This window comes from Macadamia integrifolia, chromosome 1, assembly GCF_013358625.1.
Source record: "Macadamia integrifolia cultivar HAES 741 chromosome 1, SCU_Mint_v3, whole genome shotgun sequence".
NCBI classification, from domain to species: domain Eukaryota; kingdom Viridiplantae; phylum Streptophyta; class Magnoliopsida; order Proteales; family Proteaceae; genus Macadamia; species Macadamia integrifolia.
The window spans coordinates 23374991-23392871 of record NC_056557.1 but is presented as its reverse complement, the minus strand read 5'-3'; the positions used below and the strand labels follow the sequence as shown (position 1 = coordinate 23392871).

General features: G+C 38.4%; 1 protein-coding gene across 2 annotated transcripts in view; it reads left to right on the top strand.

Moving 5' to 3' along the window:
- Positions 1 to 17881, top strand: part of LOC122081862 (inorganic pyrophosphatase TTM2-like) — a 30500-nt gene that overhangs the window by 8798 nt on the left and 3821 nt on the right. For both annotated transcript variants that reach the window (XM_042649220.1, XM_042649228.1), the window contains exons 3-7: positions 9701 to 9815; positions 10229 to 10424; positions 10568 to 10681; positions 10808 to 10981; positions 17222 to 17416. In XM_042649220.1, coding sequence (XP_042505154.1) covers positions 9701 to 9815; positions 10229 to 10424; positions 10568 to 10681; positions 10808 to 10981; positions 17222 to 17416 — 794 coding nt within the window. The remainder of the gene's footprint in view (positions 1 to 9700; positions 9816 to 10228; positions 10425 to 10567; positions 10682 to 10807; positions 10982 to 17221; positions 17417 to 17881) is intronic.

The following is a 17881-nucleotide window of genomic DNA, read 5'->3' as shown; positions in this document are numbered from 1 at the left end:
CTAAAGCCATAACCTTGTTCATAAATCAGCGAGCCACCACGCTTAGGTCCTACAGATTGACTTCTTCTTAGCTATTCTGCTATCCATTGTTTTTTTTTTTTTAAACTAAAATGAACTGAATTTTATTAAAAAAATTTGTATTTTTTTAGTATTTTTCTTATTTTTTAATTAATTTTTGAAATAAAAAAATAAAAAATACAAACTATTTAGAAAAATTAATTTTTTTTTATAGAAGTTGTAGATTAAATGTTTTTAAAGAACATATAAAAAATCAACAAAGTGTGGACCAATATATTTGAGTAGATCTAAGAAATAAAAAAAAAAAATTTGAAACCCTCACTTTTTTGGGTAAAAAATGTGGGTTTCATTTGAAATCATGTATTTAGTAATTATAAGTTATGACATTATTTTTAAGAGTTGAATGAACTAAATTTTCTAAAAAAATTTTTTTTTTTAATTGATTTCGGAATAAAACAAATTAAGAAAATATATTTTTTTGAGAAAAATCAAAATTTTCCATGGAAGTTGTAGAACACTTGTTTTTACATAACATATAAAAAATCTAAACATTTTTAACCATTGAGCATGAGTAGATATAAGAAATTTGAAAAAAATTGAAACCCTTATTTTCTCTTGAAAAAAGTGTGTAAATCCTTATAAATCCAATGATTTCATGTAATAATGATGCACAAAATGTGAGTCTAAGTATGATGAACCTTAGATTTGTAAAAAAAACTTGAAAATCTAAGGTTAAAGTTGAAAAAAGTGAGTCAAGATTCAAGAACTTACTATTCAAGACTTTCAACTTTCAAGTTCAAGGTTCTTTTTGGACTATGTTTTTCTCCTTCTTTGAACCATCCACTTCCACAATGTTTCTTTCAATCTACCATTTGAGTCTCCAAAAAGGTGTGTGAATCAAAGGGGAAGAAAGAAGAGAAATATAGAAAACTGTTGGTGAGAGTTTGAAGTGTTTGTTTCAAACAACAAAAGACACATTCACACTTAAGTAGCCGTATTGTACCGTATCGGTACGTATCGGTTTGCTACTGTATGATACAGTCGATACTATACGATATAGTTGATACGTATCGATACTCACGGGAATTTTCATGTTTTCAAAAGTTCGTATCATAGAGTATCGTGCGTATCAGTACGGCACGATACGGTACTACCGATACACTGATACACAAAAGAGGGCCCAAAATTCCCTGTAGCGTATTGGTATGTATCGTGCCGATGCCTACTGATACCGATACGTATTGGCCGATATGGCACGATACGCACCGATACTTAAAACCATGGGTGAAGTGAAGATACCTCTATTCAAACCAAAAGAACTTAAAATCAAGGTTCACATTCAAGAGATAGTTCTTAAAGCTTCAAAGACTGAAGGTCAAGAGTTAGAAGATTTCACTGAAGAGTTCTATTTTAAAGAGATCAGAGTAGACAATATTGAAGCAGTGGACGATGAGGTATTGGGTGAGATCACTACACAACAAGTCTTTGAGATTCATGATGAAAATGAAGAGCTTGTTCCTCCAATCATTGATGAAAAGGTTACCAACGTTGATGACTATGCATATAACATTCACAGTTGGTATCGATTCAGAGGTTGAGCATACAGAGTTTGTTATGCCATCTGGGTTCTTTAAAGAGAAAGCTCCAAGCCTTGAAAACTACCTTCCAAAAGTCTGCAAGCAAACTGATGATGGAGGGCCGATAGGGGTAGGAAAGAAATCCTTGAGGGGGGGGTCTGAGAGTTGCAGGGGAGAGGGAGAAATCGCACTAAGAAAGGGGGGAGGGGAAGGAGAATCACTCACACGCCCGCAGGCTTCACAAATACTTAATTCATATTTTCTTCATTCTCTATTCTCTAATTGAACATTACATGCATTTAAATAGTAAAAGAAAACCAACATTAAAAGGAAACCTACTCTAAATTAGAAACTCAAATTAATTGGAAACTAAATCCTAGTAGCTATCTCCTACCGAAGTTACCAAAAATAAAAGATTGCATGAAGATAGAAATAAGATCCCAAAATATCCTACTAGCCAAAAGGCCCAAAACTCGATATGGATCCGGTTCATCTCTCATTGGATAGCCATATGGGTATGGATCGCTCTATGGGTGCGTATCTACATCAATTCCCTTGATGTTGAGAAAAACTCGTCCACGAGTTTTGTAGAACGGGAGAATCATCACCAATCGCTTAGCATCCATCCTTGCCTGTATGAAGTCACCATCGAAACCAAGATCGAATGATATGAAATCCACGACGCGAAGTTCATTGGTGAAGTGACTCGGAAAAATAAAATTGATCGGTTTACTGAAGAGATCAACTGACTTAAATTTTTCCACAAGTTGTTCTTCAACTTCCAACAGTGCCTTCTCATCTTCTACCACTAGTGATTCATCTTCTGGTTCGTCTACCTGTCGTTCAACTGCTGAGTTCACATGGTTGAAGGTAGAGTGTGCTAGGGATTTGAAATCCGTGCAAAGTCATTGAGCCTCATCGAGTTTCTCTCGCATCAATTGCATTTGTTGACGGATATCCAATAAAATATCTAGATCCATTGCCTAAGTTGTTGGAATCACTATGGATGGATACTTTAAGAAACGAGTGAAGGCAGAATGGTAAATAAATAGAAGTTGAGGAGATGATGGAAGAACTGTAAATATTGAGGTTCAACTCTTTTTTTTTTTTTTTTGTAGAAGTTCAACTTGAAACATAAAAAGAAGAGGACATAACGTATGAGGGGGATAGGTGTATACTTGGAAAGGCAAGAAAAGAGGGTGGAGAGGTAATAAAAAGGTGGGGTAGGGATATAACTGGAAGTAAGAATAATATGGGGATAAAAGAATTAAAGAGAAACAGAGGGGCAAAGTGGGGAAATCCCACAATTTAAAGAGAGTAAGGGAGAAAAGGGTTATTTGGGGGGGGGGGGTTTGGGATTACCAATAAGCAGAGAGTTCTTGCGATGGAACCAACAGTTTCTCCGGCGATGGCTTCTCAGTAGGGTGGCAGTGGAACTTGGAAGAGGTGTGACTGTGATGGAGTTCCTGGGGGTCGACTTGAGAGGAATTGCGACCGGAGAATTCGATGAGCAGGGAGGACTTCGAACAACAAAAAAAACCAGGTATGATTCTGCCTCTCTCTCTCTCTTCTCGTCTTCCCTTCTCATTCTTTTGTCTTCTGCGCTTCTGTTTTTTTTTTTTTGGATTCTGCTTACTATCACTGATTTTGTTCTTCATCGACTTCCCTTTTTTTTTTCACTTGCTGCTGGTGGAAAAAGAAAGAGGAGGCACTGGGATTTTTCTGGTTGGGAATCGAAGGGAGGAGAAAAGGGAGGGATTAGGGTTGGAGTTTCAGTAGGCTTTTTTTTTTCTTGCTGTTCTCAGTCACGGTAGGACCAAAACAGAGAATGGGGAAAGGAAGAAGAAAGATGGGAGGAAGAAGGGGAATGGGATCTTCGCTCTGATATCAATTGATGGAGGGCCGGTAAGGATAGGGAAGAATTCCCTAAGATGGGTCTCAGAGTTGCAGGGGAGAGGGAGAAATCACACTAAGAAAGGGGGGAGGGGAAGGAGAATCACTCACACACCTGCAAGCTTCACAAATACTCAATTCATATTTTCTTCAATCTCTGTTCTTTAATTGAGCATTAAATACATTTAAATAGTAAAAGAAAACCAACATTAAAAGGAAACCTACTCTAAATTGGAAACTCAAATTAATTGGAAACTAAATCCTAGTAGCTATCTCCTACCTAAGTTACTAAAAATAAAAGATTGCATGAAGATAGAAATAAGATCCTAAAATATCCTACTGGCCAAAACTTGATATGGATCCGGTTCATCTCTCATTGGATACCCAGATGGGTATGGATCACTCCATGGGTGTGTATCTACATCACCTGAATTCTGTTTGGAAATGGTTACGGCTGCTATTCACATGTTCCCACATCATCATTGCAAAATTCGAGGACGAATTTTTTTCAAGATGGGGAGAGTTGATACAAATTAATAACCAAAATAGGTTTGTTTTATTAGGAATAAGCTTAGGGTTGGGTTATATATGTGTTAGGCCTTCAGTCCATATGGTTTGAAGTGTATTAGGCCATTTTTATGGGGTCTAAAAGAGGGGCTCTAAGATTGAGTACGGGATTATTAGTTAGTTTCCTTTTTCATTAGTTTCCTTTTTAGTTGGGTTTGATTTAAGTTATATTTGTTTCCTTAGGAGTCAAGTTATTAGTTGAGTCAAGTAATTAGTAGTTAATTTCCTTTTTCAACTAGTTTATAATTTCAGTTTTTAGTAACTATTGTATTAGGAGAATATTTGGTTTCCTTTTTGAGGAACCTTCTATTTTGTAATTCCCTCTCCACATCAACATTATAAATAAAGAGGAGGAGGCTCCCAAAGCGAGATGATTTTGATAAAAAAATTAATGGTTGTTGCTATTGTCTTCTTCATGAAGAATTGTCTTATGTTTGATCCAATTGACTCTCTGTGGTGTGAAGCCCAAGAGGTTCTTTTTCTTCTTCTTCTCTCAACTACACAAAGTATTACTGATCTGCTCAAGTTCCTACAGGTATTAAATTCAATTTCCTTTCAGTTCTGCCCAGAAATTTCAGAAGTTTCTATTTTAGTTTTTGGCTACCTGAAATAGTTTCAGCCATTAGAATTGGCTGGAAATTGGATCGAACCTCCCTCCCACCTGGTACTGCCTTCAATCCAAACCTGGTCCAATTTTGATCAGCCAATTGGGAGATATAGAAATCTTCCCAATTCTGTCTTCTGTTGACCTGTTCTGCCGAGGTTTGAAATCAATACACCTGCCTTGATTTCTGTTTTTTTCTTTGGGTGTTGGATCATATTATTAGCTGGATTTAAGCCTCTTATAGTCCTTGTTTATGCCCTATCATCTATTATTGGTTCTATTCACAGATTCATGATAGGTCTGTAATCGATTGGCCATTATTGGTTGTTCTTTGATTAAAAGTTCGTGCGGTTGAGACTTGGTTAGACCCCTATCCTAGTCTACATTAATAGGACTGTGATGTAGTAAAAAAAGATAATTGTGGCTAAAGGCGGTAGAGTCCGCTCTCCTCACACCCACTACCAATAATCCTTTTCATCACCAAATCCTGAAAAAGACAGTGAAGGGAAAAAAGTGACAACAATTTAAGGATTTAGTCAAAGAGCTCATAGATAAAAGGTTTAAGGTAAGGCTAGGAACATAAGAATAGAATTAAGTGAAATAGAAGAGGTAATGAGAATACTGCCATTACTAGAAACTAAGGAGAGGGTACCATCAGCCACCCAAACCTTATCCTTACTAGAACAAATGGAGTAAGAATCATAATAATGGGACGTACCAGTCATGTGGCCAGTGGCACTTGAGTCAATGACCAGCGACAGAGTTGTGGAAGGTGCAGAGGTGGTGACATGCATAGCGGAAGCTAAGGTATCCTATGAGGTAGATGGACTATCAAGTTGAGACATGAACTGGCAAACCACTGCAATATCTTCCCTGAAGGAACTGTATCTGCCTGTGAGGGGCCTCTAGTATTAGTCTCTGTCATAGTAGTATGGGTTGTACCCCTCCTCTATTGCAACCATGTGTACTAAGAGGATGACCATGAAGAACGCAACACCTTTCTCGTGTGTACCCAGGTTTCCCACAATGATCACATTGCCGGGGTCTATCTCTGTCATCTCCACTGGCCACCTCCACGCCATTCTCTATAGGTAGTGGAAGCAAGAGCAAAGTGCTTAAGTGAACATTTAGAATCCATTGCACCTCTCCTGGTCTCCTCACTCAGGAGGTAGCTACCCACCTCATCAAGGGATGGTAGAGGTGACGACCCAAAATCTGTATCCTAATTGGCTCATAGTCTGAGTTCAACCCACCTAGTAGAATCAGAACATGCTCCTTTTCAAGAGATCTATAGATATTGGCTCCATCATTAGGATTTGACAACTGAAGGTCTTTGTAATGATCATACTCCTCCCAGAGTCCAATAACAGTAGTATAGTCGTCAGAAATAGACTTGTTCCCTGCTTCATGGAGAGGACCTGCTGAAGGTGCTGGTAGACCTTCATAGAGTCACCTACCATGTCATAGTTCTTAGAGATACTATCCCAAATATCCTTAGTAGTTTCCTTCCTAATAAATCTCCTGCCTATCTCATGCATCATGGAGAAAAGCAGCCTAGTCGTAAGAGTAGCGTTCGCAGTTTCCCATTTCTAATAACCAGCATCTGCGACAACGGGAGCCTTGATAGTCCCAGTAATATACCCTAGCTTCCCTTCACTCCGTAGGGATAGCTTCACAGAATGTGACAAGTCCAAATAGTTAGTACTACCCAACTTCACAAGAGAAATTTGAGTATTGGGATTATCAAAGACAATCGAACTGGGGTTGGTACTATTCGAGCCAGCCGATGTAGCTTCCGTAGGTTTCGTGAGATTAGACATGATGTAAGGATACTCCTAAAACAACACCAATGGAGATCCAAGCCAAGGGGGAAACACAAGTCCCAAATATCGTCTTCTTAGGACAAAAAAAGAAAAGAAAATCCAACAAGCTAGTAAACCATGAAATCTTGATGGAACATCAATAAATCTCACTCCTAACCATGAATCTTCTTCCCAATAGTGTAAATAAAATTACAGTCAAGTACGTTCATCATAAGCAACCACATCACATAGTGCTAGCCATTATAAACCAAACAACTAACGGAGACTGAAAAAACCAATACCTGGCAGCAAGGAGAGATTGTGGTTGTGTTCCAACACCACACCAAATCACGAACCAAGGTATGGGGGGGTCAAAGAGGACCCTTGGGCGACTCCAAAGAACTTGATTCCAACTCCAACTGTCCTCAGTCTAGGAAGGAACAAGAAAGAAAGGTCCAGATCTGGGTATTGTTCATGGAGTTACTGTAGGAGCAGCAGAAAAAAGGAGTTAGAGACCTTGGGCTTCCCTCCTTTTCAATCAAGCTTTTAGGGGCTTAAAAGGGGGCATAGGGCGACTCCAATGGACCAGTCCCAGCTCCAACAAAGACCTGATGGGGAAGAATAAGGCTGTTTCAGAAATCTGGTTACTGTTCACAGGACTGAGGATCAGGTTGATTTCTTCATATATGGAGCATGAATAGCTTCAATCTTCACCAGCAGTAGCTTCTATAGAGTGTATTGAGTCATCACTATGGCATGTGCAAAGTATTCCCTGCTCTGAAACCCTCTATTATTGTTGGGTTCCAAAAGCTAGAGAGCCTAGGTTTCAAGATCCTTGATCGACTCTCAAACCCACAACTCTGATACCTTGTTGGAAATCAAAGAGATTTGAGTTTAGGGATGAGGGCGAAGTAGGGAAGAGCAGAAGGAAGAAGAAGGAGAGAAGTTGAGAGGTGAAAGAGAGTGAAGAGTGCAAATTGTGAGTGAGCTATTGGCTCTTCTCACCTATATTAGGTTCAAGATAATATCTGAGGGAAATTACATAATCCCCCCTAGGGAGGTAAAAGGTAAAAAAAGAAAAATACAATTTAGGACAACTTAATATAAAGATAGTTCCTAAAGTACCCCTATTTCATAAACTCCAACACTTCTTTGGTTCATGATGTGAGATGTCCATCAGTCAGAGACGAGAGACCATCGATTTTCCTACCTTCGTCTGAAATTTCAGGATGAACAAAAGTGAGTTGGGTGAGTTCTCTCAATCGAAACCAGCCTAGGTCTCTGCTGGTTCAGTGTTCTGTCATGAGAAAGAAGAAGACAGCTTATTCTTTGTTTGCCATTAAGTATCTAAAAATTTGGTTCTTTATGATTAAGCTCTCAAACTCTTTAGTCTCTATCATTATTCCCTAATCTTTTTATTAGTTATCGAAAGAGTCCTCCACTTCTAATTTCTCTCATTGTTTGATCCCCTTCACTTGTTAATTCAGAATTTACAGAATTTCCACCCTTCTTTGTAATTGGATTTTAATTGTTTAAAGGGCCCATAAGCGATCCAAATAGGGTTCTAGAACCCAGGATCTGCATCACCCAGTTGTGGGCGCAGCTATAGTAGAGTATTGAGAAAATACGAAGCTGTAGTGGCATTGCTCTGTGGAGGTAGGCAACTTGCAAACCATGTTATATGTTGTGTTGTGGATGTGCCTCTCAAACTCTTTAGTCTCTATCATTATTCCCTAATCTTTTTATTAGTTATCGAAAGGGTCCTCTACTTCTAATTTCTCTCACTGTTTGATCCCCTTCACTTGTTAATTCAGAATTTACAGAATTGCCACCCGTCTTTGTAATTGGATTTTAATTTAAAGGGCCCATAAGCGATCCAAATAGGGTTCTAGAATCCAGGATCTGCATCACCCAGTTGTGGGCTCAGCTATAGTAGAGTATTGAGAAAATACGAAGCTGTAGTGGCATTGCTCTGTGGAGGTAGGCAACTTGCAAACCATGTTATATGTTGTGTTGTGGATGTGCCTCTGTGGATTGTACTTGTATATTGCATATGGAATGTTTTGTCTGCAGGATAGGTAAGCACACCGGGTAAAACTTGCCACAAAATTGTATGCCTGTCTGTGGTTGAGAGGCTAGGTGTGTGTGATGACTGTGTGTATGTTTGCTTGTGGATTGCCAGACTGTGAATGAGTGTGTGTGAACAGTGAAGGCTTGCAAATTGCAATAGTGTCAGTGGGTTCGTGGTTGTGAAGAGTTGCAGGACAACAGTGCTAAGTGACTGTACATCAGCAGGACAGTTTTGCTGACTGTATATCAAGTGTCAATGGCATCAAAAGGTGACCTGGAGAGCGAACCTATTGAGGAAAAGGTTTTTGGGACTCCACTGATTCCCCCTCTTAGTGGCCATCCTTGATTAACAAACCTTTCATTTGGAAAGGTTTCTGATTGGTATGGGACGCTCAAGCTAAGAGTCACTGATCTACATTTTCTCATTAAAATGCACACTTTCTTATATAAACAAGGGACTGTAAAGATCATTAGCTTTATCTGCTATATTTTGGTAAAAGGACTAGGGGGAGGCCCACAAGGACATCAATTAAGGTAACAAGAAATGATTTGGGGACTGATGTTCTGACAGAACTATTTCTAGACAAGAGGGAAAGAACAGATTGGGGTTAGTGGCCTTGTCCCAAACAACTGGATATGGCTTAGATGTTGAAAACATTTATTATATTTTGCTCTACCCTCTCTATGATGTCTACCTGCGTATTTGTGCTCTGATGCATTCTGGCCGCCATATTTGCTGTCATTCCTTTCTGGCTGTTACAAATGGATGCGTTTTCTTTCTTCTCTGAGCATATAATATGCTAAACAATAGTAATTATATGTGGATATCCTTCTCTAGTGCCTTGCAAATGTGTCGATTTTTTAAATTGCAAAGTTTGGGTTTATAATCTTCTAAGGCTGTACGAATCTACCAGTATCTTGTAGACTACCATGTAGGAGATCTTATAGATTGTAAAATTGCGAAAAGTAACCTTGTTTGTGTACCTTCATTTGGTGCTGTTGTTATGCAATGCTTGTATGTTAATCCTAAAGATGAAATCCTAAAGTTTGGTTTTCTTTTTTATTTTGTTTTTTCTCTAGGAAACTCAAATTATTTTTTAAGGCAGGTTAATGATGAAAGGTGGGAGCATAACACCACACAATTCTCATGTTTACATTTTATGCAACAGACCCACGCCTTACGGACTATGATACATTGCTTGAGAACATCCATGATCTAAAAGAAGGAAAGGCTGTTCAGGTGCCAATATATGATTTCAAGTCTAGCAGCCGCATAGGATACAGGTTGGATTTCTTGTTATTTTTGATTATTCAAATATTACTTGAACTAGGAGCACATAAGTCCTTCTTACACTGGTCAATCTATCCAAGGATTTTGTGTATTTTCTCAGATTGTTCTTCCTTTATGATTCTTTTTTCCTTGATAGTTCAATGCCTATTGCATGAGCACATGTATGTCTGTGTAATTGTCTATACGTGAGTTCATATAACTACCTTTCCTTTTTGGCATAGCATTCCTCCAGGAATAGGTTTATGATTTTCGTACATCAATCATGTTCTTTTTTCAGCTTTACTCACAAGTCCATCCTAGTTTTTCTTTCAGCCATTACTTTTAAACAATGGACTTGATAAATTTATCTTGGCCCCTAGACCCATTTATCAGCTGGTTCTTATTTATATTTTACTCATGCCTGCAGAACAGTTGAAGTCCCAAGCTCTCACATTGTGATTATTGAAGGAATATATGCTTTGAGTGAAAAACTGCGGCCTATTCTAGATCTTCGAGTATCTGTCACGGGTGGAGTGCACTTTGACCTAGTGAAACGGGTCTTGCGAGATATACAACGTGCTGGCCAAGAACCAGAAGAAATAATTCATCAAATCTCTGAAACGGTTCTTTCACTTATCCCATGTTAGATATTTTTCTTTAGAAAATAATTTTTTGTTTTTGCTTTTCTTCCAGCTTGCCAAAGCTATTCTTGATTAGGCATCTAAAGCTTCTTTCCTATGGTTCTCAACCAAAATATTCTATGCAGGTATATCCAATGTACAAGGCTTTTATTGAGCCAGATCTCCAAACGGCACATATAAAAATTATCAACAAGTTCAATCCGTTCACAGGATTCCAAAACCCGACATATATTTTAAAGGTTAGTTCCATTATATTAATAGTTATTTTTCCATTAGCTTCTCTTCAGTCTCACATGCTAAAATTGCTGTACTGATTTGTTCCATTACTGTCTTCATCTAGCACTGACTGCTTTCTATTATTGTAGTCACCAAGGACTCCGACTCTGGATCAGATCAAGGCCATTATTTCCGAAGAACATAAAGAAACCATGGAGGAGACCTATGATATATATCTTTTGCCACCAGGTGAAGATCCAGAAGCATGCCAATCATATCTGAGAATGCGGAACAGGGATGGCAAGTACAATCTTATGTTTGAGGTCTGTCCATCATGAACTTGTGTTGCTTTGTCAAAACAAAGTTTAAGTTTGAACACGATTGTTCATCCCTCTTTAGAAATAATAAAAAAAATTAAAAATTATGTGAGCATTCTGTGTAAGTCAGAAAAGATATTATATGGTAAATATTTGGATGCTGATGTTCTGTGATGATATTTGTAGTCCGGTTTATTTAACTGTTTGCTACACATTTGATGACAATATTGCTGGATATTTGGTCATCTATTTAGGTTTGCTGGATCTGGATTGCTAATGATGCTATGGTAACTATCCTTGCATCAAAACTGTACTGTAAGAGGTACCATGTACTTTCAACAATGCACACTTTTAATTTAAATATCAGTGCGAGAAACAAAAATGGAGTAATCCTAAATAGCTAATAGGTTTGGAGAAAAATTTTAGAATTCTGACTTGGTGGTGTACCTGGATGTATAGTGGTCACCTGCAAAACACTGGAAGAAAATCTCAAAGTAGATCAAGAAGGGTTTAGAAATGACAAGATTGCAAGAATAGTGAGTTGAGTATAATTAGGTTTGAAAGATTTCTCAATCATGTCAGATAGCGAGAGAAAATTAAATTAAATAGAGAAAGATGGAATAAAAGATAGGTTTCCTTAGGAATCCACCTATGGCTTCTTGGAAATCCAATGCAATTGATAGTCAGAATTCTGATGTGGTAAACTAGGCTGAAACAAAGCAAACACTAGTAAGCCTACAAAAAATAGAATCACAGTGAACGAGAAACTGAGGGTGTATGGCAGAAACTGAACATGGATATTGTGACAAACCCAGAACCTGGAACCAGTACCTGCAAGTGAGAGAGAGTGAAGAGGAGAGAAAGAGATTGAGGGAGAAGAAGAGAAGGTATAGAAGTCCAAGTGGCCTAAGTCTAGTCTAGCTAGGAAATAATAAAAACTAAAGATAAAGATAACAACTAATCACTATAGGGACAAACCGCCTCATCATTAGTTGTGACACATATCTTTACATTCCCCCTCAAGCTGGATTATATAGAAATCAAAAGGCTCCAACTTGAACAACAAGAATAGATATTAAAAGTAACACCATCCTCATCAGCAACATCAATAGATAAAAAACCTTCCTGTCAAATAAACCAAACATAACCATCAACAACGAACAAAAAATGTGGTAGAGTACAATTACCGACAATCCAAAGCATCATATCAGCAACAACAACATAGAAAACACTTCTCAAAGAAAACCGGTAGTAGGTAGTAATCTTCATAAAGAAAGATAAAAGTGCAGCATCCAATGGCTACATCATAAGCTCTTCTCAAGGAAGGTAGGTAGTAAGCTTCTCAAAGAAGACAAATAAAAGTGCAAAAACTGATGCACCTATGAGCCCCAAATAGGGGTTACAGATAAAAGTTACAGCATAGGTCACTGTGAACCACTGGTAAAAGTGCAGTCTCTATTCGCCCAAAAAAAAGAAGGTGCAGTATAGGTTACTTTGGACCAAGTAACAAACATCAGGTTGTTTGGAACCACTCAACATAAGGTTGCTGTGAACCACTCAGCATAAGGTTGTTGTGGACCAGATGAATTGCATTTTTGTTGAATACCATCTTCATAGATAAAATTGTCGCTGAGGACAACAGCAGATGATACGACTAAATAAAATAATCTTCAACTGATGACCTGAGTTGACCAGTTATCTCCCCCTCATGGTAGCCATTAAAATACCAGATAGGCCAGATTTAAATAAATCTAAGCAACTAATCTCCAATAATAGCAATAATAACCATCACATGCAAGTACCAATTTGAAAAAATTGCACATCCAAACTGATGTGATTTAGGACCCACCAAAGCAATAAAATTGCAAATATACTAGACCTATGACAATTCTGTAATTTTTGGCTACACTTATGGGAGCACATAAGCAAATGTACCAAATAATCCAATCAGGGGTTCCAAAACCCGTCTCAGATCGCTAATGGGCCACCCAATAAATAAGACTTCTAGTATTAAAAAGGAAATGGTAGTTTGGTAAATAACCAGAATGTTCAAGGGGCCCTTGGGTAGATAAAAGAGCAGGAATGACATGACTGTAATTTAGTTGAAATCCACATGCAAGCACAATCCTAGCCAAAGGGTAAACTTTGAAGCAAAATTAAAGTTGGGACATGAGTTGATTAGAGTGAAGCTGAGGGATAAATATGGAAACTAAAGAATTTAAGTAATGATGGCACAATGAAAGGTTAAATACGATTGGGCAAAAAACAAATAAAGAAGAGCCAAGTGCATCACAAACTGCAACCAAGGAAAAACAAGTTTAATGATAAAATAAAGGCACGAAAATGGTAAAAGAGACCACGATTTGTGGTTTCCTTCAACCTCCCGCAAGTTACCAGTAGAATTTTGAGAACCCTGAACATCAAAATAGCACCCTCCTCCATGGAACGAATAATGTAAGGTGGTTTACCCAGGTAAACAACCCCAATAGGTTTTACACTCCCAAATTAAAGGGGTTGAGAACGTTATCTACACATGGGTTGGATTGGGGATATAATAGAAGTCACAATATAAAAGGGGTTGAGAACTTCCACACCGGATCAATAGTAGACCTAGATTTGGTCAAATTAACCCTCCAATAAAGCCTGCGGATGGACTGTAGGAAGGCTGCAACACATAAGGCAGCAACACTGTCTGAAAGTAGGGGTTAAGAGATTGGATGGGAGAAATTCTGCAGCACACAAACCAGGTCTCCAAAGGCCTTGTACTCCTGGTTGAGTGCCTCTCTTAGGGGGTATAGAACAAATTCTCAAAAGGACCTTCAGATCTGACTGCAGATTAGGGAGATCTGGTCAAGGTCGATCTTCCCAAAACCCCTGACAAGCTATGGTCGATCTTGGTCTTCTTGCTGGTCTTCGATCACAGTCAATGGAAGGCTGTTGGGTCTTCAATCAATGATCAAAACACACACAATTCTCTCTCTCACAAGTTAGAAACAAAGAAGTAAGGAAGAAGAAACAAAGGATGGAGTTGGGATAGATGTGGGTGGGATAATAGATGTTTTTGGACATTCTATCCCAGGAGTTTTGGAGCGACAATGGCTGCAATTCATCAAGCTTTCATTAATTGTAGAAGTGTTACGGTGGTCTCTTTTAAATAGGCTAGTAGGCACAACCTTACAAATTAGAAACAAACCAAAAAGTTAACTAATATGAAATTAGAAACTAAGGTCTCTAGGAACTTAAACTAACTTGTACTCTAAGAAAACATAAGAGATTATACTAGGGAATTCTAGAAGACTAACTTTACTTTGCCAACTTGTAGTTTGACTGGTCATACACACAAAAGACAAAACCTAGCTTCCATGTCACAATACGGAAGCTTCTCGACAGCAGCTGCAAGCTGGTGGGAACTTTGAAGGATCGTCTAAACGGAGAACTTCTACACTAACATAATATGTGGCATCTATGCTGGTTCGATAGCCTGCAGGGATGGACCAGCATAGGACAAAAATTGGGCCCATGGCTGGCTAGCTCGATCAGCCTAAAGTCTGGTTGGGCTGGCTGGTTCTCTTCCTCCTTCTATAATGTAGGCCAGCATGGTTGTCTGCATCAACGACTCATTATCAGCATCCTCTTTAGGGGGAGAGCAAGTGAAAAGGCTACTGATGCTATTCCATTTCTTATTCCTTTGCCTCTTACTCCTTTCTCTTTTGATATTGGGAAACATAAAGAGGTCGATGATGTTGACGCTGTGGATATTGTTGATACTGGTGGGCCTTGTACAAAGAAGGCACATGATATTGTGTACACAAAAATGACAAAAAAGACCTTCTAGGTGTCCTCTTTGGATCCACATCCTAAGTTTCATCTTCCTAAGTCAGGTAACATTTCTTCTCCTTCTGAGTTAGACCTCCCTATCGCTGTTCGAAAGGGTAAGAGAGTTTGTACTAATCCTATAGCCCAATTTGTTTCCTATGGTGCTCTCTGTCTTACAAGTATTGCTTTTACAACTGCTCTTTCTTCTGCTTCCATTCCCAAAATTGTTACTAAGGGTATGTCAGACCCTAATTGGAAACAAGTCATACCAGAGGAAATAATGGCTCTTGAGAAGAACTATACCTGGAAACTAGTTGACCTTCCCAGGGAAAAATCCCAGTTGGATGCAGATGGGTCTATACGATTAAGTACCAATCAGGTGGTGCTATTGAGAGGTACAAGGCAAGATTGGTGGCCAAAGGGTACAGTCAGGCATATGGAATTGATTATCAGGAGACCTTAGCTCCTGTGACCAAACATAACTCTATAAGAGTCCTTTTATTTATGGCAGCAAACAGAGATAGGCCCTTATATCAGTTGGATGTGAAGAATCATAGAGATTTAGAGGAGGAAGTGTATATGCAGCCCCCTCTTGGCTTTAAGTTTTCGGCAGCCGGTGGTAAGTTGTGTCTCCTAAAGAAGGCATTTTATGGTCTAAAACAGTCACCAAAGGCTTGGTTTGAGAGGTTCAGACAGGCCATTCTGAAAAATGGATATTCCCAGAATCAAGCAGACCACACATTATTTACCCAAAGAGGTAATGACATCATCACAACATTGATTGATTGTGTATGTTGATAATATTGTGGTAACGGGAGATGACAATGAGAAGATATCTAGACTGAATTCTTATCTAGCCAAACAGTTTGAGATCAAGGATCTAGAACACTTGAAATATTTTTTGGGTATTGAAGTATCAAGGTCTAAGAAGGGATCAATATATGCCAAACAAAATTTGTTCTATATCTGTTGAAAGAAATAGGAATGTTGGGTTGTAAACCGGCAAGTTCTCCTATTGAGCAGAATCATAAGCTAGGAGAAGATTATGGCCCTTCCCTTATTGATGCAGGGAAATACAAAAGGCTAGTGGGGAAGCTAATCTATCTGTCTCTGACTCGCCCAAACATTTCTTATGCAGTGGGAGTAATGAGCCAGTTTATGCATGCACCAAAGAGTGGGCATTTTGATGCTATGTACCATATCCTCAGATACTTGAAGTCCTATCCAGGGTAAGGACTTTTGTATGCCAGGAACAATCACTTGAGGATAGAAAGCTATTCCGATGTTGATTGGGTTGGATTCATTTATGATAGGAGATCTACATCTAGTTATTGCACATTCATGGGTGGCAACTTAGTCACATGGAGAAGCAAGAAACAGCCGATTGTAGCTAGATCCAGTGCAGAGGCTGAGTATAGAGTAATGGCTCATGCAGTTTGTGAACTCACTTGGCTGCGCCGGTTGGGGTATCACACTAAAGGACCTATGAGACTTTACTGTGATAAGAAAGCAGCTATAGCTTATAACTATTGCTCACAATCCAGTGCAACATGATAGAACAAAGCACATTGAAGTAGACCGGCATTTCATCAAAGAGAATATTGATTCCGGTAATATCTGCACACCCTTTGTGAGGACAGGTGATCAATTGGCAGACATCTTCACCAAAGGACTCATTCCTCATCAGTTCAATACCCTCTTTTCAAGCGGGGAATGAATGACATTTATTCTCCAGCTTGAGGGGGAGTGTCAGAATGTATGTAATAGGGGTACTTTAGGAACTGTCTTATGTTAAGTTGTCCTTATATGTATTTTTTTTTGTTTCTCTTTCACCTCCCTTAGGGAGGAATATGTAATTTCTTAAAGTATTATTTGAAATCTAATATAGGTGAGATGAGGGAAGAACTCACTCACGTTTTGCTCCTTCTATCACTCTCTTCTCTCAACTTCTCTCCTTCTTCTCCCTACTCTCTTCTCTTCATCTTCTTCCTCTCTAACCCTAGTATCGTAACTTCCAACTGACTTACCAAAGCAGTAAAACCCCCAAAACCCCTAAAGCTATATCTTCCACTGGGTTCCATAACATGACTGCTATTGATTAAATATTATACTATGATATACCATATTATTACATTGCTCCACATTATAAAATTCAGACCTAAATATCAAGCCATCTCAAAGTGTTCACATCATGTTCCTGCATTACACCCATATACTTTTTCTTTTTTCACTTTGTTGTAGCTTGTTTCTGGCCTGGATGAATGTTCTAAGAAATAGAATTTTCTAGTTATATTAAAGCTGATATAGTATATCTTTTCTTTGCATACTCAAATTTTCTTTAAAGAATTTCTTTGACTAGTGGAATAAAGCTTCATGTTTAACCATAAAGAAAAGAACTTCAGCTTCATCTCCTAATTTCTTTGATCTCAGGAATGGGTCACAGATAGCCCGTTCATCATATCTCCAAGAATAACTTTTGAAGTTAGTGTGCGCCTTCTTGGTGGGCTGATGGCCTTGGGGTACACAATAGCAGCCATCTTGAAAAGAAGCAGCCATGTATTCCATGATGGTAAGGTTTGTGTGAAGATTGATTGGTTAGAACAACTGAACCGGAGTTATGTTCAGGTATGCCTTGTTGTCCGACGATAATTATCTAAAATGATTTACTCTGGTGAATTTTTTTTTTTTTTCATTCCATTCTTTAATAGCTATCCCATGTTAATTGCTTTCATATAGGTGGTTAGTTTTGCATTTTTGCATGACATATGGTGCTAAATGCTAAGCTTGTGTATAGTTTAGTTAAATATAGAAGGACAGACAGCTTTACCGATGAGCAATATTGGTGTGTTGGTGTTCCAGCCTTTAACCAACGCTAAGGATTGGGAAATCCTGTTTGAGTGAATTTATGTTTTCCTTTTTCCAAATGCTGCACATTTAAGTTCCTATTTTGAGGGTATTAAATACCTACATTGGTAGAATATTTATTTTGTCACTCTTGGATAACTTCTTTGAAGCCAGGATGACAGAGTTTTGGATTTTTTTTCTTGGCGGGGGGATTGAAGAAACTAGTTTGAATTTTCAGATAGAAAA